General features: G+C 43.2%; 1 protein-coding gene across 1 annotated transcript in view; it reads left to right on the forward strand.

Annotated features, from left to right (window-relative positions):
• Positions 1 to 10,746: 10,746 nt before the first annotated feature.
• The window catches only part of LOC126156442 (uncharacterized), a 109,602-nt gene continuing 92,949 nt past the window's right edge, over positions 10,747 to 27,399 (forward strand). Inside the window, exon 1 of the mRNA XM_049916314.1 lies at positions 10,747 to 10,901. Within this exon, the coding sequence (XP_049772271.1) occupies positions 10,811 to 10,901 (91 nt within the window). The 5' untranslated portion in view covers positions 10,747 to 10,810. The remainder of the gene's footprint in view (positions 10,902 to 27,399) is intronic.

Below are 27,399 nucleotides of genomic sequence, written 5' to 3' on the forward strand. Positions count from 1 at the left end.
TTTAATGCCCCTGTCCTCGCGAATGACATCAGCTCGCTGCAACATGCCAGGTGTGACAGCCGTGGATGGTCTCCCTCACTGTTGCAAATCGCGGAGCTCCGCCGAACCGCCTTCTGATGACCTCACCCTCCGTACCCAGCGATTAACTCTACTTCTGTCGACAGCAGATGCTCCATAGACTTTGGGCAAGTGTTTGTGAATATTCCCAGCCGTTTTTTTTTTTTTCTCTGCAGTGAGAAATTCAATGACGGCACGTTGCTTGTAACGTACATCAACTACAGACGCCATTTTAAAACTATCCTACAGATACGGCATCTATCGGAAGTGATGGAAACTTGGCGCGCTCACTCAGGAGACTTCAAATAATACGTACGTAACGTTTCGCTTTCGTAGCACTGTTTTCGGCTGAGAAAAAAATGCGGTGCATAACTTTCTGGGAAACCCTCGCATATGCGCTTAAGCACTGCGCCTGACTGGTCTTAAGGGGAGCCGGAGGTGACTATGCTGCCCATGTTAAAATCACTAAGTTTGAGGAACATTTATGAATAAACTACCAAATAGAAAAATTTGAATTTTCTTTTTTACATATAGAGTGGTTTAGTATTGCAGTTATGACAGAGGGATTTTGGAGTATTTGTTCTAGTCTCCTTCCAATTATTTTTTTTATTAATGATCCAAATTTTTTTACAAATAATTGCTGTATAATTAAACTGAAATGAAACTACTGAACATATTGCCATATGGCTGTGTTACAATGTAAGTTTGACCACTAGGAGTGCTGTATAAAAATTTCATCTCTCTAGCTTGAGTGGATTTTGAGAAAATGTTCCTTATATTCGAAAAATTCTAAGTTACGGGAAATGGCTATCAAAGTTTCTCAATACATGCCTGCACTATAGGATGGATTATCAGGGTCTTCTTCTTCATCCTCCAAAAGCTTCCTCTTCTGTCTTCTTTTCTGGCCTGTTGTTCCATCATACTTCATATACCTTTCTCTTCTTTCTGCTCCTCTTATCCTTTCTCTGTCAATATTTCTTAGTGCTCGTACAGTGTTCACCCCAGCTGTAAATCCTAATGCCTTCAGAACTTCACACTTCACACTGTTCCCTTGGTTGTAGGTTGCTATTGCATCATAAATGCCAAAGTGCAGTGTTTTATGCTTACAAACACCCTTTTAGGAATCACTTTCCAGATCAAATTGTTTACGCTCTCATCAGGATTCTGCGTCTTTCCGTGTAGACATTTGTGTAACAATTCTGGCTGTGCTAAGTCATGAAAAATTGGTTTTATTGTTCCCTCCTGATTCTTGTACATACTGCATATTACCCGCTTTACACAAGAAGTATAATACTACCAACAACAGGCGCAACACTGAACTAATTCGAAACGGTAAACAGCAAAGAGACGATGTTCCGCGCTCTTATTCATTGTAGTATCACAACTTGGTATTAGTGTTAAATTTCTTTTCCCTACGTTCTTCCTCTTCTTATATACACGGTTACTAAAACGTGGCATCGTAACCAGAACAAAGGGGTACGACAATATTAAATGGAGCAAGATGTTCGAAATTCTGAGGAAAATAGGAGTAAGCTGTAAGGAAATACGGGTAATATTTGTCACAGAAAACAATGTAGCCAACCCTTGCACACTCGCTGTATGCGTAACATAAGGCGCTGTATGCGTAACAGGCCTAGAAAATCCCAAGCAGTTCGCCAGGACGTCACAAGAGGGTGTTAGATGCATTCAGCGACCGCCCATTTCCTCTGCAGGCGTGGGGGAAATTGGTAATAACTCCACTTCTAGGGCGAGTAGAACAATAATTCAAAGTTTACATTAAAGAGGAATGTTCCAATTAATTTTCGGTAGCAAAAAAAATCGTAATTTTTTGGATTTGACCACCTCCGGCTCCCCTTAAGTAACGGAATTTTACATTAAAGCAAAATGACGATCTTCTTATAGAAGGTCAGTAACAAATGCAATAATTTTAAAAGTATACATTGAATACAAATCTGTAAAACAGTTATGTGATACTGCATGTAAATTTAGTGTGCAAAAGATAACAATTCCACTACAAAGAGTTACTGAGCCGTGTGCGGCTCGCGTTGGTGCCGTTCATAGCTTGGCATCTTGTAATAGCGATAGTGGCGTCTCGCTTTCTTAGTGTGTTCACTGGCGCCACTACGTTTGCTCGCCTTGTCTGTCCGTGAATGGCAGCAGCAGGGCATATCGATAGCGCGTACTGTGGTACCATCTTTGGAGCGGCCTCTAGTATTTCCATGGAGGTAAGAATAGAGGGAGACGCCGTGACGTTACAGCTGTGAAGCTATGTGAAGCCGAAGGTAGCCATCTCAATCCGACCAAAACATTGCTGCTGTAAACTTGTGTGCATAGGCTTGTCGCTCGCTTTTGGAAGGATTTTGCGCCATTATGGTGACTTGTGTGGTGTTCGGATGTACGAATCGTTCTGATTGTGATGCGAAATCGAAGGGAATAACATTTCATGTGTAAGTTGTCTCGTTAAGTGTGATTTTACAACTTCATTGTGAATGAACGTGTGCTACATCGGTACTTGTACTATAGCGTGTTTTTCTCCTGTATGATTTTAGATTTCCTAAAAATGAAAGTCGGAAAGCTCTGTGGGAGAATGCCGTGAAGAGGAAGAATTGGCGTGAGTCTAAATGGAGCACTATATGTTCTCAGCATTTCCGAGAAGAAGACATAGACCTAACTTCCCTTCCAACAGTAAGGCTCCGAGAAAATGCTGTACCATCAGTTTTCAAAAAAATGGTTCAAATGGCTCTGAGCACTATGGGACTCAACTGCTGTGGTCATAAGTCCCCTAGAACTTAGAACTACTTAAACCTAACTAACCTAAGGACAGCACACAACACCCAGCCATCACGAGGCAGAGAAAATCCCTGACCCCGCCGGGAATCGAACCCGGGAACCCGGGCGTGGGAAGCGAGAACGCTACCGCACGACCACGAGATGCGGGCCATCAGTTTTCCCTACACACCCAAAACATTTGCAAAAGGTATGTTAATTCAAAGAATTAAATTCTTAGTTTTCAAGTTCGCGTTTCAGTATAATACGTACGTATCGTCGATAATCGAAGTGTTGAGTAACTCACTTTGTCTTCATCATGTACCAAATTAAAAGATAACACTACATTAACTGGCGTAAAGTATAGGCCTGAACAGGACACTGTGTAGATTTGCCATTCTATGTGCCGTATTTCAGTAAATATTGGTGGTAATGAACAGTTTTTCCCAGTAGTGTAACGTAACTGAAATGTCCCAGTACGTATTACAAACAAGATGTATTTATGGGGCTTTGGAGGGAGGGTATAGCTAACTTAGTTTTCAGTTTCTATTATTTAGTTTGTGATACACTTTTATTACTGAATTAACAAAATTGTATCGTTTACATTGAAGGCTAGCTATTCGTAATATTACATTAAAAACTATTTTTAATCAGAAGAAACGCGGAATTTCCCCTTTACGAGATTTTATTTTAAACAAAAACTTTGAAACAACCAATCTGATGACGTTACATGCGTATATGGTGCAATTAGCGACTGTAATACACGCAGCGCTATAGCACACTGGCAATGTTTTGGTCAGAGTGTCATAGCAGCGAGCCACGCCCCCATGGCTTCAAAACGTAGTACGGCTGGGATACGTAGCGCCATCTCCCCTTATTGTTACCTCCATGAGTATTTCCGGGTCATCGCTTGTCGAGAGGTGAGTTGGGACAGAGCAGCAGTGAGGTCCAGACAGCCCGACCGCTGTGTTTGTGCCGACTTACAATTCGTCCGTGTTGTTTCACAGTGATTGGCTTTAGTATTGTGAGTTGTTGGTGGAATTGTTTTCCCGGATCCGTGTGTATCTTGTGGTTTTGAATGAGCGGTTATTTTAATGCTGTCTGCATACTGGATTTGGTGAGAGTTGCGAACGGACATAAGTTCGGTTGGGCCGCAGCAGTGAGCAGATCCGTGCAGCGTGCGGGCAAACCGGGGCCACTGGCGGCGTGCTGCCACTGACAGATCGAGGAGGGGTAGCTGCGAGAACGACGACTTCGTTGCACATCGAACCCTGGATGTTTAAGTTGAGAGAAGAGTTAACTGCTAACTATTTTGAGATCTCGCCTTTGGTCTGCGGGTTGTTACCCCCAGGGCCGCTGAGCCTGGCAGCAACGACTGAAGTATTTCGAGGCGGTGAAATCTTGAAGCCGTCTTTCTCTGTTCGTTATTCATCATGGAATTTAGTATTATCTTATTAGTAAAGTGCAACCAGCGATATTTTATATCTTATGGCCACTAACGCCCCAGTTACCTGCCCTGGAGGTTAGCGTACTTTTCCGGCAGTGTACCTTTCTACATTGTGTTGATGCTGTCTGACACGGCGTGTAGTTCGACAGCCTCTTGTATTGTACTGTGCATGTTTTTGGGGAAGTCTACCTTGGTTCTAGTTTTTCCTTCGACCTTAGGTGTTCTCTGAAGACGTAGTGCTGCCTCTCTCTTCGCCCTTGCCTGAAAATATTCCATCGTTGTACCAGTGATCGGACGTTAGGTGGATTGGTTAGTCGGTGGGTCAGCGCTTAGGTTACCCCTAGTTTCAGTTGCCATCCTGTTACGTGAGTTCAACTCTTGGCTGCCTGTCTCACCTTACCTTATGTTTGAGTTACCTTCCCAGGCCGACTCTTGAGACACTTGCTAAAAACCGCTTGTCCTGATTCCTTAGATTGTGATGTTTGTTTTAAGGATATTTGTAATTTTCTAATTATTGTTGTTGTTGTGGCCTTCAGCCGAGTAATAATTTCACTTCTTTTATAATAAGGCCTTCAGCCGTGTTACGGTTTGTTTTATAACGAAGTATTTATCTTAATATGTGCTATTTGGAATTGTTTTCCTTTCTTCTAATTCAGGCCTTTAGCTGTTTGAAATTGTTTGTGGCCTTTAGCCGAGTAATAATTTCACTTTTTATGATAAGGACTTCAGCCGTGTTACAGTGTGTTTTAAAACGAAGTATTTATCTTAATATGTGCTATTTGGAATTGTTCTTTTGACTTCTAATTCAGGCCTTCAGCCGTTTGTTGTTTGAGGTTATTGTTGGGGGCCTTCGGCCCTAAAATTGTAAAATTTTTTTCTGTAATAAGGCCTTCAGCTGTCATACAGTCAATTGTGTTTTTTTCATGAGATTGTTTTAAATTTTAATTTCTTTAAATAAAGTTTATGTATTTGTTGTGCAACAGAGAGTAATTGATTACTGCTCCATCCACAATTGTAACCTTATCCTGCCCCATTCTGAGAATCCAGCTCTCAGTTACTTCTGTTACAACAAGGTGGAGGAAAGACTAAAAGTTAACGTCACAACATAAAAAATGAGAACCTTTTGCTTAACTGTACGGAGACTTATGCGGAAAACGTGCTGAAAAGGCCACGAGATATGAAACCCAGTGATACGAAATGTCAATAGCTCAACAGTAGAGAGAAAGCATTATGAGGAAAACGGCACATTCGCCACATTTAGCAAAGATCGATAAACAAGTATTATGTGACCGTGAGCAGCGGTTTAAAGCCATCATGGAAATGGTTAACCTTTTATTTCCTTACTTAGGATTATGGTTTCTGCTAATTCCCTCGGAGAATGGTCTGAAATAAGAAACTGTTCAGCAAAAGAAGAATTATGACCATTTTCCCCTTTCTTATCCAACAGGTGCTCCTTATATCTCACTTTAAGGGGACCACACCCGGCCTATGTAATCCATGTTAATTTAGGAAAGTATGTGCCCCATTCCCGAAAAAACTATTTGATGCAGGACCTTAATATTTTTCCTGTATGTTACATGATGCTAATAGAGTCAACTGTACTAATATCTACTTTATCCATTTTACAGTTTTTAAGAAATACTTTTTTAAATTTATTAACAAAAGCTATTAAGTTTTTTCTGTAGAAAATATTTTTTTGTGAACTTCCTAACGGGGGAACGTTAATGAATGTAGTACCAAAGGTGGCGTTTTATGTTATGCAGAGTATCTGAAAATTTCATTCATTTATCTATGATAGTTTCTGTTATAATGGGGCATATGTACTGAAAATTTTAGTTTGCGGGAAATTGACTTATAAAAAAGCTTTTGAAATTTGTTACTTACAGTTAATTAAAACTGTCCTGCTGCATATGATGGCCCTTCTTTGTCCTCTAGCAGGTCTTCCAGCTTCTTTTTCACTTTCCTGGATGTTTATCGTGCTTTCTTGGCCATATTAGATGCAGATCTGTCTGCATCGGCTATCCTAATTTTATCGCAATGTTGCAGCCCAGTGATCGTATTTTCACCGAATTAATTCCCAGCTTTTTCAGTACCCAACACTTTCAAATATTACCACAATTGAATGTAAATAACAGCATCATGATCTCCTAGTTTCATTGTATGCATGCCTACAAATACAGTTTTAGGAAGGCGGTTCCAAATTACGCTGTTTAAACATTCATTTGGGTTCTGTGTCTGCCCATGCAGACATTTCCTTAGAAGGTCAGGACGAGCCAAGTCTCTGAAAATAGGTTTAATTGCTGTAATGACAGCAGAAGAGAATGCTGGTGAGAATAAGATACTCCAGTTGCCCGACCCCTATTGTATTTGCATCACGAATTTTCTCCTGATGGACACAATCCATGACATGGCTTATCATCAGTAGAGAACTTATGGAAGAATATGGTCCAAAAACCTCTCTTCATTGCCTCCAGATTTTCTTTATTTCTCCTAATTGCCTGCCCATAGTATACCTGCAAGTTTTCTATTTCAGTTTTAGTTAACCGACCATGTCCAGTCAACAATTTTCCATCTTCTAATTTTTTTCCTCTCATATGAACAGTTAGTTTTCTCAGCCTTGTTCCCAAACGTTTTTGAACATGGCCTATCCATTATATTTTTCTAATAATGGCATCTCCATATGGCTTAGAGTTGACAGTGGGTGGGTTGACAGTGGCTGACAGAAAAGTGGGCGTGGCACATAAACACACGTGGTAGGAAAATACTCTTTAAATGCTCGAAAAAAATTTTTTTCAGCAAAATCCTTTTCAGAGTACTTAAATAAAACCTTAATCTATCGAAATATGATGAAAACCGAAAATCGATTTTTTTCGACATGAACCACGGTGTGGTCCCCTTAATAGCTCTACTAGTTTGCTCTACATAATAGCTAGGGTATTTTTTACAGGCAATTTCATATACGCGTGATTTTGTGAAAGGATGTTGTTCAGTTTTTAATGTATGCACTAAATTTTTCTTCAAACTATTGTTAGTAGAGAAGGTAACTTTACAACCGTGTTTTCTAGTCTGGAGACCGATTACCAAAGCGACGTGAGAGCTGCACATGTGGGGGAATGCAGAGAATAGTTCCAGTCCCATAAAATAATACACTTTCGCTCTTTGTGTAGTAAAACTTCAGCGTACGGCCGGGCATTTTAATATATTAATTCTTTACTACTAACTGCGTTAACAAAACCGTTTGCATCCAGCATCCACATATACCACTCAGTGTACCTGAAGAATTATGTCATTGTATGCCACACAGTTTAGGAGATGTGATGTCATAAACATTGAGTCTTCGTTTTGACTTCTTCATTAGTGTATGGATGAAAACTCCGAAACTAATAAAACCAACATAACTAGTGTTTTGCATCTTGAACCATAGAATTTTAACAGCTTACTGGCAAATATTTAACATGCGAACTCTAAAGTAATCAGACGTTTCAAAGTGTTTTACACATGAGTGTTCGGATTCGTTACAGAATGGGTGGAAGGTGTGAGAGCGGAGAGGCGGTTATGTTAATTGTTCATGTATAACATGTCAAGTGTAAGATGTCTGGTCTGACGTCAGTAAGGGAGTGCAGGCCATACCTGCGTATGATAAACCAACAAATAAGCAAGAAATATTGGATTAATGTAGGTTGCTTCTTACAAAGAAGAAGACAGCAACCAGCCACTATTAATACTGCTATTTATTTAAGTAAATAGTGCCGTAACCGGTTTCGAACTGACAAGAGCATCATCAGACGGCTGTTCACATGACTTGCAAGATACACTTTACATAATCGTCAGATTTCGAGTTTTATTCTTCCACTATGGCGAAATATTCTTGGTGTGTTGGTGCCATCGAAAATTATGTGTGATTTTGTTGCGAAGTTGCAGGATTGTATTTTTCAAATATTCCAAAATATATGCAGCACTTATATAATTTGCACGTCACCATATTGTGCAAAGCACCAAACACACACACACACACACACACACACACACACACACACACACACACACACACACACCAAAAAGTATTTGCCACATGTGAAGTTGACACAAAGATTGCAGTTTTACAAAAAAAAAAAAAAGAGAAGAAAATTGTAAAAATGCAATCTTTGTGTCAACTTCACAAGGGGCAAACCCTTTTTGGTGTGTGTGTGTGTGTGTGTGTGTGGTCCTTTGCACAATATGGTGACGTGCAAATTATATAAGTGCTGCATATATTTTGGAATATTTGAAAAATACAATCCTGCAACTTCGCAAAAAATTCGCGGTATTTTCGATTGCACCAACACACCAAGAACATTTCGCCATAGTGGAAGATTAAAAATCGAAAACTGACGATTATGTAAAGTGTATCTTGCAAATCATGTGAACAGCCGTCTGATGATGAACTTGTCAGTTCGAAACCGGTTATGGCGCTTTTACCTAAATAAATAGCAGTATTAATAGTGGCTGATTGCTGTCTTCTTCTTTGTAAGAAGCAACCTACATTAACTGTACACAGCCACGGTTTCACTATGTCAGTTTTAGACAAAATAGCAATATTAGATTATATCGTGAAAAACCACTTACTTGGAGAGGTAGACCGTATCAGCCGTAGCCAAGCGGTTTGGCCGCCTGGTCTAGGCACCTTGACACGGTTCGCGCGGCTCCTCCATTCGGAAGTTGTCCTCGATGGTGAGTGTTCATCAGATGCGAGGGTATCATTTGGAGTGCCCCAGGGAAGTGTGGTAGGTCCGCTGTTGTTTTCTATCTACATAAATGATCTTTTGGATAGGGTGGATAGCAATGTGCGGCTGTTTGCTGATGATGCTGTGGTGTACGGGAAGGTGTCGTCGTTGAGTGACTATAGGAGGATACAAGATGACTTGGACAGGATTTGTGATTGGTGTAAAGAATGGCAGCTAACTCTAAATATAGATAAATGTAAATTAATGCAGATGAATAGGAAAAAGAATCCTGTACTGTTTGAATACTCCATTAGTATTGTAGCGCTTGACAGAGTCACGTCGATTAAATATTTGGGCGTAACATTGCAGAGCGATATGAAGTGGGACAAGCATGTAATGGCAGTTGTGGGGAAGGCGGATAGCCGTCATCGGTTCATTGGTAGAATTTTGGTAAGATGTGATTCATCTGTAAAGGAGACCGCTTATAAAACACTAATACGGCCTATTCTTGAGTACTGCTCGAGCGTTTGGGGTCCCCATCAGGTCGGTAGGAGGGAGGACATAGAAGCAATTCAGAGGCGGGCTGCTAGATTTGTTACTGGTAGGTTTGATCATCAAGCGAGTGTTACGGAAATGCTTCAGGAACTCTGGTGGGAGTCTCTGGAGGAAAGGAGGCATTCTTTTCGTGAATCGCTACTGAGGAAATTTAGAGAACCAGCATTTGAGGCTGACTGCAGTACAATTTTACTGCCGCCAACTTATATTTCGCGGAAAGACCACAAAGATAAGATAAGAGAGATTAGGGCTCGTACAGAGGCATATAGGCAGGGAGAGAAGATGCTAGTTGTGGTACGAGGTACGCTCTGCCACGCACCGTATGGTGGATTGCGGAGTATGTATGTAGATGTAGATGTAGAAGTTTGAGTCCTCCTTCGGGCACGGGTGTGTGTATTGTTCAAATGTTCAAATGTGTGTGAAATCTTATGGGACTTGACTGCTAAGGTCATCAGTTCCTAAGCTTACACACTACTTAACCTAAATTATCCTAAGGACGAACACACACACCCATGCCCGAGGGAGGACTCGAGCCTCCGCCGGGACCAGCCGCACAGTCCATGACTGCAGCGCCCCAGACCGCTCGGCTAATCCTGCGCGGCGTGTGTGTTGTCCTTAGCGAATGTTAGTTTAAGTTAGGTTAAGTAGTTTTGTAAGCCTAGGGACCCATGACCACAGCAAAATGGCTCTGAGCACTATGGGACTCAACATCTGTGGTCATAAGTCCCCCAGAACTTAGAACTACTTAAACCTAACTAACCTAAGGACATCACACACATCCATGCCCGAGGCAGGATTCGAACCTGCGACCGCAGCGGTCGCGCGGTTCCGGACTGAGCGCCTAGAACCGCTAGTGACCACAGCAGTTTGGTCCCGTAGGGACTTAGCCCCACCGAATCAGTCGTCAGCAGGGATTGATATCGTATGTCATCGCGAAATGCAGGAAGTCTGTCTCTACGTCTACCTACAGATTACCGAAGATATCGCAAGTAAATACGGTATATCAGAGCGAGACTAATGTTGTGTCGCGCCGCCGGCTATCACCGCACACGGTTGACTGTTATTGCGTCGCGTGCTGTAGGCGACGGCATTGAGAGAGTGGGGTGCTGCAGGCAGCTGATGCGACAGAAAACACCTGCTCCACTGGGGGACGGCGGGCGGCTCGGCACGCAGGCGTCGTGACGCAGACTCTGCGTCTCCGGCGAGATATCAGCGGCGTCAGTATTTAAGGCGGCGGCAGCGGGGCTGCGTGTGTAGACGAGGTCTGTGTTCGTCGCCCGCCATGGCGCCTGCCTCCGCCAAAGTGTTTCTCTTCGCGTCCGTCGCCAGCCTGCTGAACGCCGCCGTCTCAGCCGTGGCTTACCTCGACTGTGGTGAGTAGTCTGGCACGCACTGTTACACTGCCCAAGTCCGAGCGTGCGGAATTAGGCGCACCTCTGCGCGGGTGAGAGAAACGAGAGGCCTACGCAAGAACCATTTACGCATCCATCCCGTCTTTACCCACATCCGCCGATGTTAAAATTTTGCGAACCATATAACCTATACGTGTGCGCAATTCTTTTAGCTGAATTTTCCCTAGCCTAAATCTTCGACAGCTTAAGTTGACGCTGTAATCGACATTCCATCGACTAAGAACATAGAAGCCGATTGTGACCGTATTTTAATCTCTATACAGGGTGTTACAAGCCGATGTTAAAATTTTGCGAACCATATAACCTATACGTGTGCGCAATTCTTTTAGCTGAATTTTCCCTAGCCTAAATCTTCGACAGCTTAAGTTGACGCTGTAATCGACATTCCATCGACTAAGAACATAGAAGCCGATTGTGACCGCATTTTAATCTCTATACAGGGTGTTACAAGCCGATGTTAAAATTTTGCGAACCATATAACCTATACGTGTGCGCAATTCTTTTAGCTGAATTTTCCCTAGCCTAAATCTTCGACAGCTTAAGTTGACGCTGTAATCGACATTCCATCGACTAAGAACATAGAAGCCGATTGTGACCGTATTTTAATCTCTATACAGGGTGTTACAAGCCGATGTTAAAATTTTGCGAACCATATAACCTATTTGGTGTGCGCAATTCTTTTAGCTGAATTTTCCCTAGCCTAAATCTTCGACAGCTTAAGTTGACGCTGTAACCGACATTCCATCGACTAAGAACATAGAAGCCGATTGTGACCGTATTTTAATCTCTATACAGGGTGTTACAAAAAGGTACGGCCAAACTTTCAGGAAACATTCCTCACACACAAAGAAAGAAAATATGTTATGTGGACATGTGTCCGGAAACGATTACTTTCCATGTTAGAGCTCATTTTATTACTTCTCTTCAAATCACATTAATAATGGAATGGAAACACACAGCAACAGAACGTACCAGCATGACTTCAAACTGTTACAGAAAATGTTCAAAATGTCCTCCATTAGCGAGGATACATGCATCCAACCTCCGTCGCATGGAATCCCTGGTGCGCCGATGCAGCCCTGGAGAATGGCTTATTGTATCACAGCCGTCCACAATACGAGCACGAAGGGTCTCTACATTTGGTACCGGGGTTGCGTAGACAAGAGCTTTCAAATGCCCCCATAAATGAAAGTCAAGAGGGTTGAGGTCAGGAGAGCGTGGAGGCCGTGGAATTGGTCCGCCTCTACCAATCCATCGGTCACCGAATCTGTTGTTGAGAAGCGTACGAAAACTTCGACTGAAATGTGAAGGAGCTCCATCGTGTATGAACCACATGTTGTGTCTTACTTGTAAAGGCACATGTTCTAGCAGCACAGGTAGAGTATCCCGTATGAAATCATGATAACGTGCTCCATTGAGCGTAGGTGGAAGAAACTAAAATGAGCTCTAACATGGAAATTAAGCGTTTCCGGACACATGCCCACATAACATCTTTTCTTTATTTGTGTGTGAGGAATGTTTCCTGAAAGTTTGGCCGTACCTTTTTGTAACACCCTGTATACAGGCTGCTCTATTGATCGTGACCGGCCGAAATTTCTCACGAAATTAGCGTCAAACGAAAAAACTACAAAGAACGAAACTTGTCTAGCTTGAAGAGGGAAACCAGATTGCGATATGGCTGACCCGCTAGATGGATATCAACTGCGTTTTTTAAAGTAGGAACCCCCATTTTTTATTACATATTCGTGTAGTACGTAAAGAAATATGAATGTTCTAGTTGGACCACTTTTTTAGCTTTGTGGTAGATGGCGCTATAATAGTCACAAACATGTGGCTCACAATTTTAGACGAACAGTTGGTAACAGGTAGGTTTCTTAAATTAAAATACATAACGTAGGTACGTTGGAACATTTTATTTCGGTTGTTACAATGTGATACCTATACCTTTGTGAACTTATCATGTCTGAGAACGCATGCTGTTATAGCGTGATTACCTGTAAATACATTAATGCAATAAATGCTCAAAATGATGTCCGTCAACCTCAATGCATTTGGCAATACGTGTAACGACATTCCTCTCAACAGCGAGTAGTTCGCCTTGCGTAATGTTCGCACATGTATTGACAATGCGCTGACGCATGTTGTCAGGCGTTGTCGGTCGATCACGATAGCAAATATCCTTCAACGTTCCCCACAGAAAGAAATCCGGGGACGTCAGATCCGGTGAATGTGCGGGCCATAATATGGTGCTTCCACGACCAATCCACCTGTCATGAAGTATGCTATTCAGTACCGCTTCAACCGCACGCGAGCTATGTGCCGGACATCCATCATGTTGGAAGTACATCGCCATTCTGTCATGCAGTGAAACATCTTGTAGTAACATCAGTAGAACATTACGTAGGAAATCAGCACACATTGCACCATTTAGATTTCCATCGATGAAATGGGGGCCAATTATCCTTCCTCCCATAAAGCGGCACCATACATTTACCCGCCAAGGTCGCTGATGTTCCACTTGTCGCAGCCATCGTGGATTTTCCATTGCCCAATAGTGCATATTACGCCGGTTTACGTTACCGCTGTTGTTGAATGACGCTTCGTCGCTAAATAGAACGCGTGCAAAAAATCTGTCATCGTCCCGTAATTTCTCTTGTGCCCAGTGGCAGAACTCTACACGACGTTCAAAGTCGTCGCCATGCAATTCCTGGTGCATAGAAATATGGTACGGGTGCAATTGATGTTGATGTAGCATTCTCAACACTGACTTTGAGATTCCCGATTCTCGCGCAATTTGTCTGCTACTGATGTGCGGATTAGCCCTGACAGCAGCTAGAACACCTACTTGGGCAACATCATTTGTTGCAGGTCGTGGTTGACGTTTCACATGTGGCTGAACACTTCCTGTTTCCTTAAATAACGTAACTATCCGGCGAACGGTCCGGACACTTGGATGATGTCGTCCAGGATACCGAGCAGCATACATAGCACACGACCGTTGGGCATTTTGATCACAATAGCCATACATCAACACGATATCGACCTTTTCCGTAATTGGTAAATAGTCCATTTTAGCACGGGTAATGTATCACGAAGCAAATACCGTCCGCACTGGCGGAATGTTACGTGATGCCACGTACTTATAAGTTTGTGACTAGTACAGCGCCATCTGTCACAAAGCGAAAAAAGTGGACTATTTAAAATATTCATATTTCTTTACGTACTACACGAATATCCAATAAAAAATGGGGGTTCCTGTTTAAAAAACGCAGTTGACATCCGTTCGACCTATGGCAGCACCATCGAGCGGGCCAACTACAGCGCCGCCTGGTGTCCCACTTCAAGCTAGACGAGTTTCGTTGTTTGTAGTTTTTTCGTTTGATGCTTATTTCGTGAGATATTTGGCCCGGTCACTATCAATGGACCACCCTGTATATAAAAAAATATCCTGACTGACTGACTCTGTTACTGACTGATCATCGCCCAGCCCAAACCACTAACGAAAGAAATTTAACATTTGCAGAAGATGTTGATCTTGTACTACAGGCGTAATCTAAGTACAGATTTTTCGAAATTCCATCCCTAAGGGAGTAAAATAGGTGATAAAATCTGAAATATGGAGAGGGTTTGTATCTTATTCGGTAGACCTCGGTTAAGAAGAGATTGTTCGAAATTACACTCCTAATGGGGCAAAACAGGGAATGAATGGCTTTTTGAAAATATGTCGCTATTAAGGCAACTTGGAGCTAGACCTGCCAAAATTGGCATTTAATTTCTCAGTCATAAATAAAAAAAAACATGTTTCAGCACTTTTGGAAATTCAACCACCGAGGGGGTAAAATAGGGGATGAAAAATTTTATGAAACTGTTGTGTGACGCAGCATGTGGAGGTTGCTGTGTGTGGACGGGTTACTCCTGTAACCGAAATTGCAAATCTGAAGATGGTTCTAGAGGAACCGAAACCGGTCATGTGAATAAACATTTTATGCAATCAAGACGGATTATAAGTAACATTGTAAAACCACTGATTGCGGTTATTCCATCAGACATTATGTTTGTTTTTGCAAAGTGTGTCCAAGTAATGGTGCAACACTCAGAGGGGCTGGAGACGCGTTTCACGGCTTGCCAATAAAAATCGCTTTCAAACACGACAGAGATTCCTGCAGTCAGTGGATGAAGGTCGATACCAAACTGTTAGCGAAAGAACATTGCGACGGAAACTGCATACGATGAACATTTAGACTTGGCCACCTGGCAAGAGACCATTGCTCGCACAGAAACGTAATGACAATAGCAAAATTCATTGGGCTAGAAGACTATGTGACTGGTTTTCTGGACACTCCCAAACCGTACTACTTCTCGACTGGCCTGCAAAATCACCTGTCCCTCATAGGAAATCTATGAGGCATGTTGGAACAGTGGATAAAACTGCGTCGTCAGCATCCCTACAATTTGGTTGAACTGCGTGATCAAATCCTCAGCGGGTGGCTTAACCTGTATACGACGTAATTGCTGAACCTTGTGGGACTCACTTGCTAACCGAATCCAAGCGGGCATTACGTCCAGTGGTGGAATTACACGATATTAAATGATGTTTGTAATTATTTCTCCAGGGGTGACTACTTTTTTGCCCGGTGAGCTCGTATGTAAGAGAAACGTTAGCAGATTCACTGATTTTCTAATGAGCATTATTTGCAAATCTCTGTAGCCGAGTGATCAGCGTGTACGATTCTCAGACGCAGCTGCCACTGCTTTTTCTTCGATGAGAAGACTGGAACGAAGTGTACTTAGCCTCGTGATGCCAAATGAGGAACTACTTGATTGAGAGGTAGCGGCTCCAAGCTCTGCAAAGCCAACGACGGCCGCGAGAGCGGTGTGCTGACCCAAGCCACCGCCCCCCCCCCCTCCCCCCCCCCGTCACCCTTTGTACGGCATCCGAGTGATGCCACAAAGCAGAAGATGACACGATCTCCGGCCGACATCCCTCGGACCTTCAACGCCTGATGGCGTAGTTTATTATCTGTCACGTACACAGAAAGAGTCAGACCACGAAGTAAAGATTCCAATGTTTGAAATATGCCACATAAAGATTATGCAAAAGAACTTGCTCCCCTTCTAGCAGTAGTTTACCGTAGATCTGTGTCCACAAAATTACAGGCCCATATCGTTAACGTCGATATGCAGCAGGATTTAAGAACATATATTGTGTTCGAACATTATGAACTACCTCGAAGAAAACGGTCTATTGAAATACAGTCAACATGGGTTTAGAAAACATAGTTCCTGTGAAACAAAACTAGCTTCTTATTCACATGAAGTGTTGAGTGCTATTGATAAGGGATTTCAGATCGATTCCGTATTTCTGGATTTCCGGAAGCATTTTGACACTGTACCACACAAGCCGCTCGTAGTGAAATTGCGTGCTTAGGGAATATTGTATCAGTTATGTGACTGGATTTGTGATTTCCTGTCAGCGAGGTCACAGCTCGTAGTAACTGACGGAAAGTCATCGAGTAAAACAAAAGTGATTTCTGGCGTTCCCCAATGTAGTGTTATAGGCCCTTTGTTGTTCCTTATATACATAAACGATTTTGGAGACAATCTGAGCAGCCGTCTTCAGTTGTTTGCAGATGACGCTGTCCTTTATCGACTAATAAAGTCATCAGAAGATCAAAACAAGCTGCAAAACGATTTAGAAAAGATATCTGAATAGTGCGAAAATTGGCAGTTGACCCTAAATAACGAAAAGTACGAAGTCATCCACATGAGTGCTAAAAGGAACCCGTTAAACTTCGGTTACAAGATAAATCAGTCTAATCTACAAGCCGTAAAGTCAGCTGAATACCTAGGTATTACAATCACGAACAACTTAAATTGGAGGGGTTGGGTTGGGTTGTTTGGGGAAGGAGACCAGACAGCGAGGTCATCGGCCTCATCGGATTAGGGAAGGATGGGGAAGGAAGTCGGCCGTGCCCTTTCAAAGGAACTATCCCGGCATTCGCCTGGGGCGATTTAGGGAAATCACGGAAAACCTAAATCAGGATGGCCGGACGCGGGATTGAACCGTCGTCCTCCCGAATGCGAGTCCAGTGTCTAACCACTGCGCCACCTCGCTCGGTAATAAATTGGAAGGAGCACATAGAAAATGTTGTGGGGAAGCCTAACGAAAGACTGCGTTTTATTGCCAGGACACTCATAAAATGTAACAGACCTACTAAGGAGACTGCCTACACTACGCTTGTCCGTCCTCTTTAAGAATACTGCTGCGCGGTGTGGGATCCTTACCAGGTAGGACTGACGAAGTACATCGAAAAAGTTCAAAGACGGTCAGCACGATTTGTATTATCGCGAAATATGGGAGAGAGTGTCACAGAAATGATACAGGATTTGGGCTAGAAATCATTAAAAGAAAGGCGTTTTTCGTTGCCACGGAATCTTCTCACGAAATTCCAATTAACAACTTTCTCCTTCGAATGAGAAAATATGTTTTTGACACCGACCTACATAGGGAGGAACGATCACCATAATAAAATAAGGGAAATCAGAGCTCGTACGGAAAGATATAGGTGTTCATTGTTTCCGCGCGCTGTACGAGATTGGAATAATAGAGAATTATGAAGGTGGTTCGATGAATCCTCTGCCAGGCACTTGAATGTTGTTTGCAGAGTATCCTTGTAGATGTAGATGTAGATCGCTTGAGCAACGAAGGTATCTAACAACTGGAAAAAAGCGCAGGTCATTCCCGTTTTTAAGAAAGGCCATAAGACAGATCCACACAATTATAGGTCTATATCGTTGACGTCAATCTGTTGTAGAATTATGAAACATATTTTATGCTCAAGAATTATGAAGTTCTTGGAAAATGAACAACTCCTCTATAAAATGGTTCAAATGGCTCTGAGCACTATGCGACTCAACTTCTGAGGTCATCAGTCGCCTAGAACTTAGAACTAATTAAATCTAACTAACCTAAGGACATCACACACATCCATGCCCGAGGCAGGATTCGAACCTGCGACCGTAGTGGTCACGCGGTTCCAGACTGAAGCGCCTTTAAGGGGCTCCGGAACGCCCTATACTTGCAATGTTAAAATAACGCTTATAAATTACATCTTTCCTCACAAAGTATTTGAGGTAGGAAGTTGAACTTTTTACAGATTATTTATTGGAATATGGGCTACAACTTAACACAGCGATTTTACAAAATTTTAGTTCAGTTATTAAAGATGATTTTTTTTCAATTGTAATGAAAATTCACAACATTTTTTTGCAATTTTTATTTATATATTGCAAAAATATACAGTTTCTTGGAAAAAGGCTGTGTTAAATTATGCAGAAGGTACTGTGTAACAAGTTTGAAACAAATATGTTTGGAAGATCCTTAGAAAACATGTAATTAGTATGAGAAAATAAAAGTTTTGGGAATCGAGCGACAAAGATTGGATTAACTTTTTAGTGCATTCCAGGTCCATAGGATGGATTATCTTCATCCTCTGCACACTCCTCCTCCAGCTTCCTCTTGTTCCTCCTCCTGTTTACTCTTGCTTGTATTTCTAGACTCTTTACAGCCCTGTCTGCAGCCCGAAGGCGTTCCTTGTCTAAAGCAAGCATCGCTCGTACCATGTTAGAACCTATCTTCATTCCCATATTTCTAAATACCTTGCACCTTACAATGTTGCCATCATTGAATGTCACAACAGCATCATACACACCACTCATTATTATACTTCAACAAAACAGAGACTCAAGAAACAGATTAATTACGAATATTTTCGAGATAACGACAGAGTCAATAAACATGAAACAATCGACAATCACACCAGCGATATATATTGAACCATCACAGGTTAGCCACAACACATACTTTATCTCACATCACTAAAATGTACCTGATGAACACGGACGTTAATAATAACACCATTTGACAGCAGTTTAACAGCGCCACAGTGGGTCACGCCCATGTAGAACACATTTCAAAAAAAAATTAAAAATAGTTGTAGTCTTCGGAATTGAATAAATTATATATCTATTAAAAGGTAATAGCCTGCAGATTCAGAAAACGCAAAAAAGAAAAAATTGAACGTTTCGTGATTTTGAGCCTTTCCGGAGCCCCTTAACCGCACGCCCACATCGGCCGGCTCCTCTATAAAAATCAACATGGATTCCGCAAACAGAGATCCTGCAAAACTCAGCTCGCTCTGTTCCTCCATGAGATCCACAGTGCAGTGGACAACGGCGCTCAGGCTGAAGCCGTTTTCTTGATTTCAGTAAGGCATTTGACACCGTCCCGCATTGCTGTTTAATGGAAAAAATACGAGCTTATGGAGTATCGGAGTAGATCTGAGATTGGATTCAAGACTTTCTTGCAGATAGAACTCAACACGCCGCTCGTAACGGAACTAAATCGACAGATGTAAAGGTAATATCCGGAGTACCACAGGGAAGTGCGATAGGACCGTTGCTGTTCACAATTTGATCTAGTAGAAAGCGTCGATGCTCTTTAAGGCTCTTCGCGAATGATGCAGTTGTTTATACCAAGTAGCAATGCCAGAAGATAGTAAGAATTTGCAGAACGACCTGCAGAGAATTGATGAATGGTGCAAACTCTGGCAGTTGACCCTGAACGTAAATAAATGTATCATATTGCGCATACATAGGAAAAGAAATCCACTACTGTACACCTACGCTATTGATGACAAACAGCTAGAGCCAGAGTCTACCGTAAAATATCTAGGAGTAACTATCCAGAGCGACCTTAAGTGGAATGATCGTATCAAACAGACAGTGGGAAAAGCAGACAGATGACTCAGGTTCATCGAAAGAATAAGAAAATGTAACTCAACCACGAAAGAAGTGGCTTATAGGCGCTTGTTCGCCAAATTCTTGAGTATTGTTCATCTACCTGGGCTCCCTATCAGGTAGGACTGATAGAGGAGATAAGATCCAACTAAGAGCGCTGCGTTTCGTCACGGGATCGTTTAGCTGGCGAGAGAGCGTAACGGAGATACTAACTTCATTGGCAGAACTTACAAGAGGGGAGAGATTTACTACTGAAATTTCGGGACAGCACTTTTCAGGAGGAGTCAGACAACATATTAATTCCCCCCACATACATCTCGCGTATTGACCACGAGGATAAAATTCGCGAAAGTAGAGCCAATAGAGAGGCTTACCGACAGTCATTTTCCCCACGCACTATTCGCGAGTGGAACAGAGCTGGAGGGATCAGACAGTGGTACTGAAAGTACCCTCCGCCACACACCATTAGGCGGCTTGCGGAGTATGATGTAGATGTAGATGAAAAGCCCACAGCTTTCTATGCAAACGTAATGAGGATGAATCAGATGTAAGACAGTAGCTGGTAGGACGGAGCATGGATGTACGTGTAAGAGTGCGCAAAAGCAGGATGGAGTATCTTCTACATGTCAAAACACATGTTTTACCTGGCGGGGAATCCCGCACGTGTATCTGGCACATTTTAGAAGTGCTGATTGCTTGGCTCCCAGCGGAGCCCCTCGTAACATAACCATTGTTAATTTTTACCTGTTATTATGACGGTCCTCTGAGAGTCAATGTACTAACGTGATCACGTTCGTTCTTCAGGGAACAACAATCAGTTACTATCCTGTAAACGAACGATGTGTCCAAAGATAATAGTGATCCACTGCCCATGTGGGACTGCAGCATTCCTTAAAGTTGACCTTTGAAAAACATTTGTACTAATGTGATCACGTTCGTTCTTCAGGGAACAACAATCAGTTACTATCCTGTAAACGAATCGATGTGTCCAAAGATAATAGTGATCCACTGCCCATGTGGGACTGCAGCATTCCTTAAAGTTGACCTTTGAAAAACTTTGACCACTTTAAGAACATACTGTCCAACTGCTGGCTTCAAGTACACTTAACATCAAGATATTTACAGGTGACGCATTTTTAAACCTTGGTTGTGGAAGAAGTTTGACCCTGCAAAGCAATCTTTAAGCGACAGATATTTCTGAAGAGCCATATCGCTAGTTTCAATATGGAGACGACCTCACATCATCACGTCTGAATAGGAATTCCATGGAATGTATAAGTCGACTTGCGAAAAGCTTAAAGGCATTCTGTTAATCTTCTCCACATGGCTCCTTCAATAAAATATTGCTAAAAAAGGGACTCTGCTATTTCCGTCAATAAATGGTCTGGCATCTCATAAGTCCAAGATTTGAGCTAATCGTTCAAAAATGGTTCAAATGGCTCTGCGCACTATGGGACTTAACTGCTGAGGTCATCAGTCCCCCAGAACTTAGAACTACTTAAACCTAACTAACCTAAGGACATCACACACATCCATGCCCGAGGCAGGATTCGAACCTGCGACCGTAGTGGTCGCGCGGTTCCAGACTGTAGCGCCTAGAACCGCTCGACCACTCCGGCCGGCTGAGCTAATCGTAACAATGAAATACGAGGCGTTCTTGAAATACCAGAGAGTTACATTACATAGAGTATTAATATTTTAAATTCACTTTTATTTCCCTACAAAGAAACAATAGTCATAATTATCTTCTCCAAGGAAGAAAGTTCAAAGTTTTACGTCCCGTGGACTTTATCGCCGCCTTTAAAACGAAGCACTTATAGAACAGAAAATATTTGTCATAAGCTGTGCCGCACAGCTTCCTGACATAGGAATTGTTTTTGTTGCGTAACCGCCATACGCTGCTTAACGAATATGATCCATGTTAGATGATTAGTTCCAGTCACTGTACTGTCATCAAAACTGCCTGCATAAACTTTAGAGAACAAAAATTACATAAGAACTGGGATAAGAAATTTGCCGTGAACTATTTTAATAGGTAATTGTTTATGAAAAACATGGACAATAAAAACCAGACTAGCCAGACACGAATCTGAAACCAGATTCTGCCGAATATGAGTATAGCTCCAGTACCGCATCCAGACTTTTGTTAAAGATCCATCACGTTCATACCGCAACTTAGCCCAATCTACTGGAGGAAAAAAATTCGTGAAGTCGCAAATTTTTGTACAGTGGTGGAGGGGAGTGTCATGAACAGCATACTAGAAATCCTAGCCAATAGGTTGTGGTCGTGGGGGTTGGAGCGGGAGGGGGGTTGGAGGGGACGTGTAAAGGTCCCTTTTTAGGTTTTTCTTAACTATCTCGAAAACCACACCTCCTAGCGAAAACGGTTCGCAGTACGAAATTACGCTACATTAAATTTACTATTCATTTTTCCGTGGCACTAATAGTTTCCGAGTTGCAGCGGATGGTTGGCTGGTTGGCTGGTTGATTCGGGGGAGGGGGCCAAACAGTGAGGTCATCGGTCCCATCGGAACAGCGAAGGGAGGATGGGGAAGGAAGTCGGCCGTGACCTTTCACAGGAACAATCCCGGCATTTACCTGAAACGATTTCGGGAAATCACGGAAAATCTAAATCAGGATGGCCGGACACGGGTTTGAACCGTCGTTCTTCCGAGTCCAGTGTGTTAACCACTGCGCTACCACACTCGGTGCAGTGGATGTATTAACCGCAGTTTAGTGTTTTAATGGTGTAAAATTAACTTTTATTGTCCACTGAAGTGTGTTAAGAGCAAATAAATTACATGCATGTACCACATCTCCGTGCAGTAGAACCGTATTAAGGGGTAGATTGTGTTCCGCGGATGTGCGCTATGGAGGGCGGATGGAGGTTAGATGCGTAAGGGAAGGCTCGTCGCCAGATTGTGCTCATGCACTTCCATCCTTTCTAAGTTTGCGAACCGAAGAGCAAGCAGGGTACTTCACATTAAGAATCAATGGCGATGCTGAGCGCAGACACTCCCACGGTATGTATATCCTACACTAAGTGTGTTACTCTACAACGATTGCAGATGTGAGATACTGACAATACTACCACATGAAACGGATATGAACAGATTCTACATATATCTCTGCAGACTATTATACACTGCTACAGTGAAAATTGTTTCTTCGTCTCCTTTAACGTACTTGCACTCTTCTTTCGAGAAAGGCCAATAAGTCCACCACAAACGCTGCTCGCCTTTCGGTTTACAGATGGACTACACTGAAAAGCCAAAGAAACTGATACACCTGCCTAATATCGTGTAGGGCCCCCGCGAGCACGCAGAAGCGACGCAACACGACGTGGCAAGGACTCGACTAATGTGTGAAGTGGTGCTAGACGGAACTGACACCATAAATCCTGCAGGACTGTCTATGAATCCTTAAGAGTACGAGGGGGTTGAGATCTCTTCTGAACAGCACACTGCAAGGCAACCCAGATATGCTCAATAGCGTTCATATCTGGGGAGTTTGCTGGCCAGCGGAAGTGTTAAAACTCAGAAGAGTGTTCCTGGGGCCACTCTGTAGCAATTCTGGATGAAGGGGGAGTCGCATTGTCCTGCTGGAACTGCCCAAGTCCGTCGTAATTCACAATGGACATGAATGGATGCAGGTGATCAGACGGGATGGTTACGTACGTGTCATCTGTCAGAGTTGTATCTAGACATATCAGGGGTCCCACATCACTCCAACTGCACACGCCCCATACCATTACATAGCCTTCACAAGCTTGAACAGTCCCCTGCTGGGGCTCATGAAGTTGTCTCCATACCCGTGTACGTCTATCCGCTCGATACAATTTGAGGCGAGACTCGTCAGACCAGGCAACATGTTTCCAGTCATCAAGAGTCCAACATCGGTGTTGACGGGCCCAGGTGAGGCGTAAATCTTTGTGTCGCGCAGTCGTCAAGGGTACACATGTGGCCCTTCGGCTCCGAAAGCCCATATCGATGACGTTTCGTTGAATGGTTCGCACGCTGACACTTTTTGATGGCCCAGCATTGACATCGGCAGCAATTTGTGGAAGGGTTGCACTTATCTCACGTTGAACGATTGTCTTCAGTCGTCGTTTGCCCCGCTCTTGCAGGATCTTTTTCCTGCCGCGGTGATATCGGAAATTTGATGTTTTACCGGATTCCTGATATTCATGGCTCACTCGTGAAATGGTCGTACAGGAAAATCCGTGCTTCATCGCTACCTCGGAGATGCTGTGTCCCATCGCTCGTGCGCCATCTAGAACACCGCGTTCAAACTCACTCGCCATTGTAGCAGCAGTAACCGATCTAACAACTGCGCCAGACACTTGTTGTCTTACACAGGCACTGCCGATCGCAGCGCCATATTCTGCCTGTTTACTTATCTCTGTATTTGAATACGCATGCCTGTACCAGTTTCTTTTGCAGTCGAAGGTCAGGTCTCATTTAACCTGACCACTGATGGTTTCGATTTGGAGAATATCACAGTGTATATAGCCCTAGAATCTCTTGTCTCGTGTAGTGCTCAAAATAATTTCACTGAGCTCGGTAGACATCGAGGTCATTAGAGATGGAGCGCAGACTTAGATTAGGAAAATATGTGTGGAAAAAATCGGCCGTCTTGTTTCAAAGGAACCATCCCGGAATTCACCTGAAGCGATTTACGGAAATCACGGAAAATTTTAATCAGGATGGCCGGAACGGGTTTGAACCGTCCTCCTTCCGAATGAGACTCCAGTGTGCTAACCGCTGCACCACTTCGCTCGGTAGGTTTTAATAAAGTTATTATGTGAAGTACATTCCTATAAACAATGACTGAGAAGTGCTTAATTTGCAAGTGTGATGTTGTCGTTAGTGGTAATTGGGTTGAATTGGTAAATCTTGCATCATGCTGCTGTCTGTCATTCATTGCAAATTGTAAAACCATATAATTATGCTGTAGTCCCTTGGTGATGAGTTACTGAATGACCAGAAACTTACAGCACTTTTCTCGCCATTATTTGTGTTAGCGGAAGACTGGATAAGTCTCTTCCAGTCAGCAATTACTGATACTTGTAGAGTAAGCTGCTCTGAGTGGAGCCACTTACCACTTATCTCGCAATGTGGTGTCAATATGTCTCATCGAATAAGACTGATCATGTATAAATCAAGAACAGTAATCTGTCGTAATGCACTGCTTGATTTGTGTTAAAATATCTGAAGTTCCATAACATATACGTGATTTCTGTTGCAGCGAGAGCCAATTTAAGCCACTGGGCCACTTCAGGCGTTGGGAGATACTTAATACCCCTAAGCTGCGAAAAGTAACGCAGCCATTGATAGTGGAGACAATGAAATCGACACTGTCAAATACATATTGATAGCATGCTACACTTGCGACAGGCTTTTCAGTGTGGTAGACAGTTGACAGCTCCAGCGGTTGAGCTTTTTTATATGATAGCTCAGTCAAATGGTTCACATGGCTCTGAGCACTATGGGACTCAACATCTTAGGTCATAAGTCCCCTAGAACTACTTAAACCTAACTAACCTAAGGACATCACACACACCCATGCCCGAGGCAGGATTCGAACCTGCGACCGTAGCAGTCCCCCGGTTCCGGACTGCAGCGCCAGAACCGCTAGACCACCGCGGCCGGCATAGCTCAGTCACAACCGCAAATAAGTACTCACTTAATAAACTGAAAATAACTGCAATATACAGACACGTGCTCAGTGAACTTATTTTCTCTACTCACATGGTAGAGCTGCATAGGAAATGAAACTTCCTGGCAGATTAAAACTGTGTGCCCGACCGAGACTCGAACTCGGGACCTTTGCATTTAGCGGGCAAGTGCTCTACCATCTGAGCTACCGAAGCACGACTCACGCCCGGTACTCACAGCTTTACTTCTGGCAGTACCTCGTCTCCTACCTTCCAAATCTCATTCTGAATAGGAAATGATGGGAAGCTATAGTCTTTTTTTTTTAATTTTTTGTTAAGTTCCTATGGGACCAAATTGCTGAGGTCATCGGTCCTTAGGCTTACAAACTACTTAATCTAACTTACGCTAAGGACAACACACATTTCCACGCCCAGTGGAGGAGTCGAACCTCTGACGGGAGGAGCCGCGCGAACCGTGGCAAGGCGCCCCGGACCACGTGGCTACACAGCGCGGCAACTGAAAAGCGAGCAGCACTTATGAAGCGGAAGTTTCCTTACCCGAAAGAGCGCTACAGCTGGCGTACAGGGTGACTAAGAATCAGTTTCCCTCTAGCACTGTAGAAAGTGCAGTAGATAGAATTGGGTATTGCCTGCTCGTTCTTCACTTTTCAGACCTATGAAGCAAGTAAGTGCACGACCACAAACCGGCGACCTATCTTCTCTCACGCTTCTAATCTCCACCCACACCTTTCCATTCCGTTGCCCCCCCCCCCCTCCCACAGAACACAATATACCCCTTAATAGCGTTCTACTGAGCTCATATGGGCACAAAGTAATCACATTATTTTGTTCTTAACCCACCTTAATCAGCAATACGCATGAATTTTATACCATTAAACCAATATTTTCAATAATCTGTGTTTTTCCATCCCCTTGAACGTGAAAACTACTAGTCCTAGAGAAAAATGAATAGGGTCATTTTATAGGAAATTTAATATACGAGGTGCATTCAAGTTCTAAGGCCGCCGATATTTTTTCTAATTAACTACTCACCCGAAATCGATGAAACTGGCGTTACTTCTCGACGTAATCGCCCTGCAGACGTACACATTTTTCACAACGCTGACGCCATGATTCCATGGCAGTGGCGAAGGCTTCTTTAGGAGTCTGTTTTGACCACTGGAAAATCGCTGAGGCAATAGAAGCACGGCTGGTGAATGTGCGGCTACGGAGAGTGTCTTTCATTGTTGGAAAAAGCCAAAAGTCACTAGGAGGCAGGTCAGGTGAGTAGGGAGCATGAGGAATCACTTCAAAGTTGTTATCACGAAGAAACTGTTGCGTAACGTTAGCTCGATGTGCGGGTGTGTTGTCTTGGTGAAACAGCACACGCGCAGCCCTTCCCGGACGTGTTTGTTGCAGTGCAGGAAGGAATTTGTTCTTCAAAATATTTTCGTAGGATGCACCTGTTACCGTAGTGCCCTTTGGAACGCAATGGGTAAGGATTACGCCCTCGCTGTCCCAGAACATGGACACCATCATTTTTTCAGCACTGGAGGTTACCCGAAATGTTTTTGGTGGCGGTGAATCTGTGTGCTTCCATTGAGCTGACTGGCGCTTTGTTTCTGGATTGAAAAATGGCATCCACGTCTCATCCATTGTCACAACCGACGAAAAGAAAGTCCCATTCATGCTGTCGTTGCGCGTCAACATTGCTTGGCAACATGCCACACGGGCAGCCATGTGGTCGTCCGTCACCATTCGTGGCACCCACCTGGATGACACTTTTCGCATTTTCAGGTCGTCATGCAGGATTGTGTGCACAGAACCCACAGAAATGCCAACTCTGGAGGCGATCTGTTCAACAGTCATTCGGCGATCCCCCAAAACAATTCTCTCCACTTTCTCGATCATGTCGTCAGACCGGCTTGTGCGAGCCCGAGGTTGTTTCGGTTTGTTGTTACACGATGTTCTGCCTTCATTAAACTGTCGCACCCACGAACGCAC

This window comes from Schistocerca cancellata, chromosome 1 (assembly GCF_023864275.1).
Source record: "Schistocerca cancellata isolate TAMUIC-IGC-003103 chromosome 1, iqSchCanc2.1, whole genome shotgun sequence".
Classification (NCBI taxonomy): Eukaryota; Metazoa; Arthropoda; class Insecta; order Orthoptera; family Acrididae; genus Schistocerca; species Schistocerca cancellata.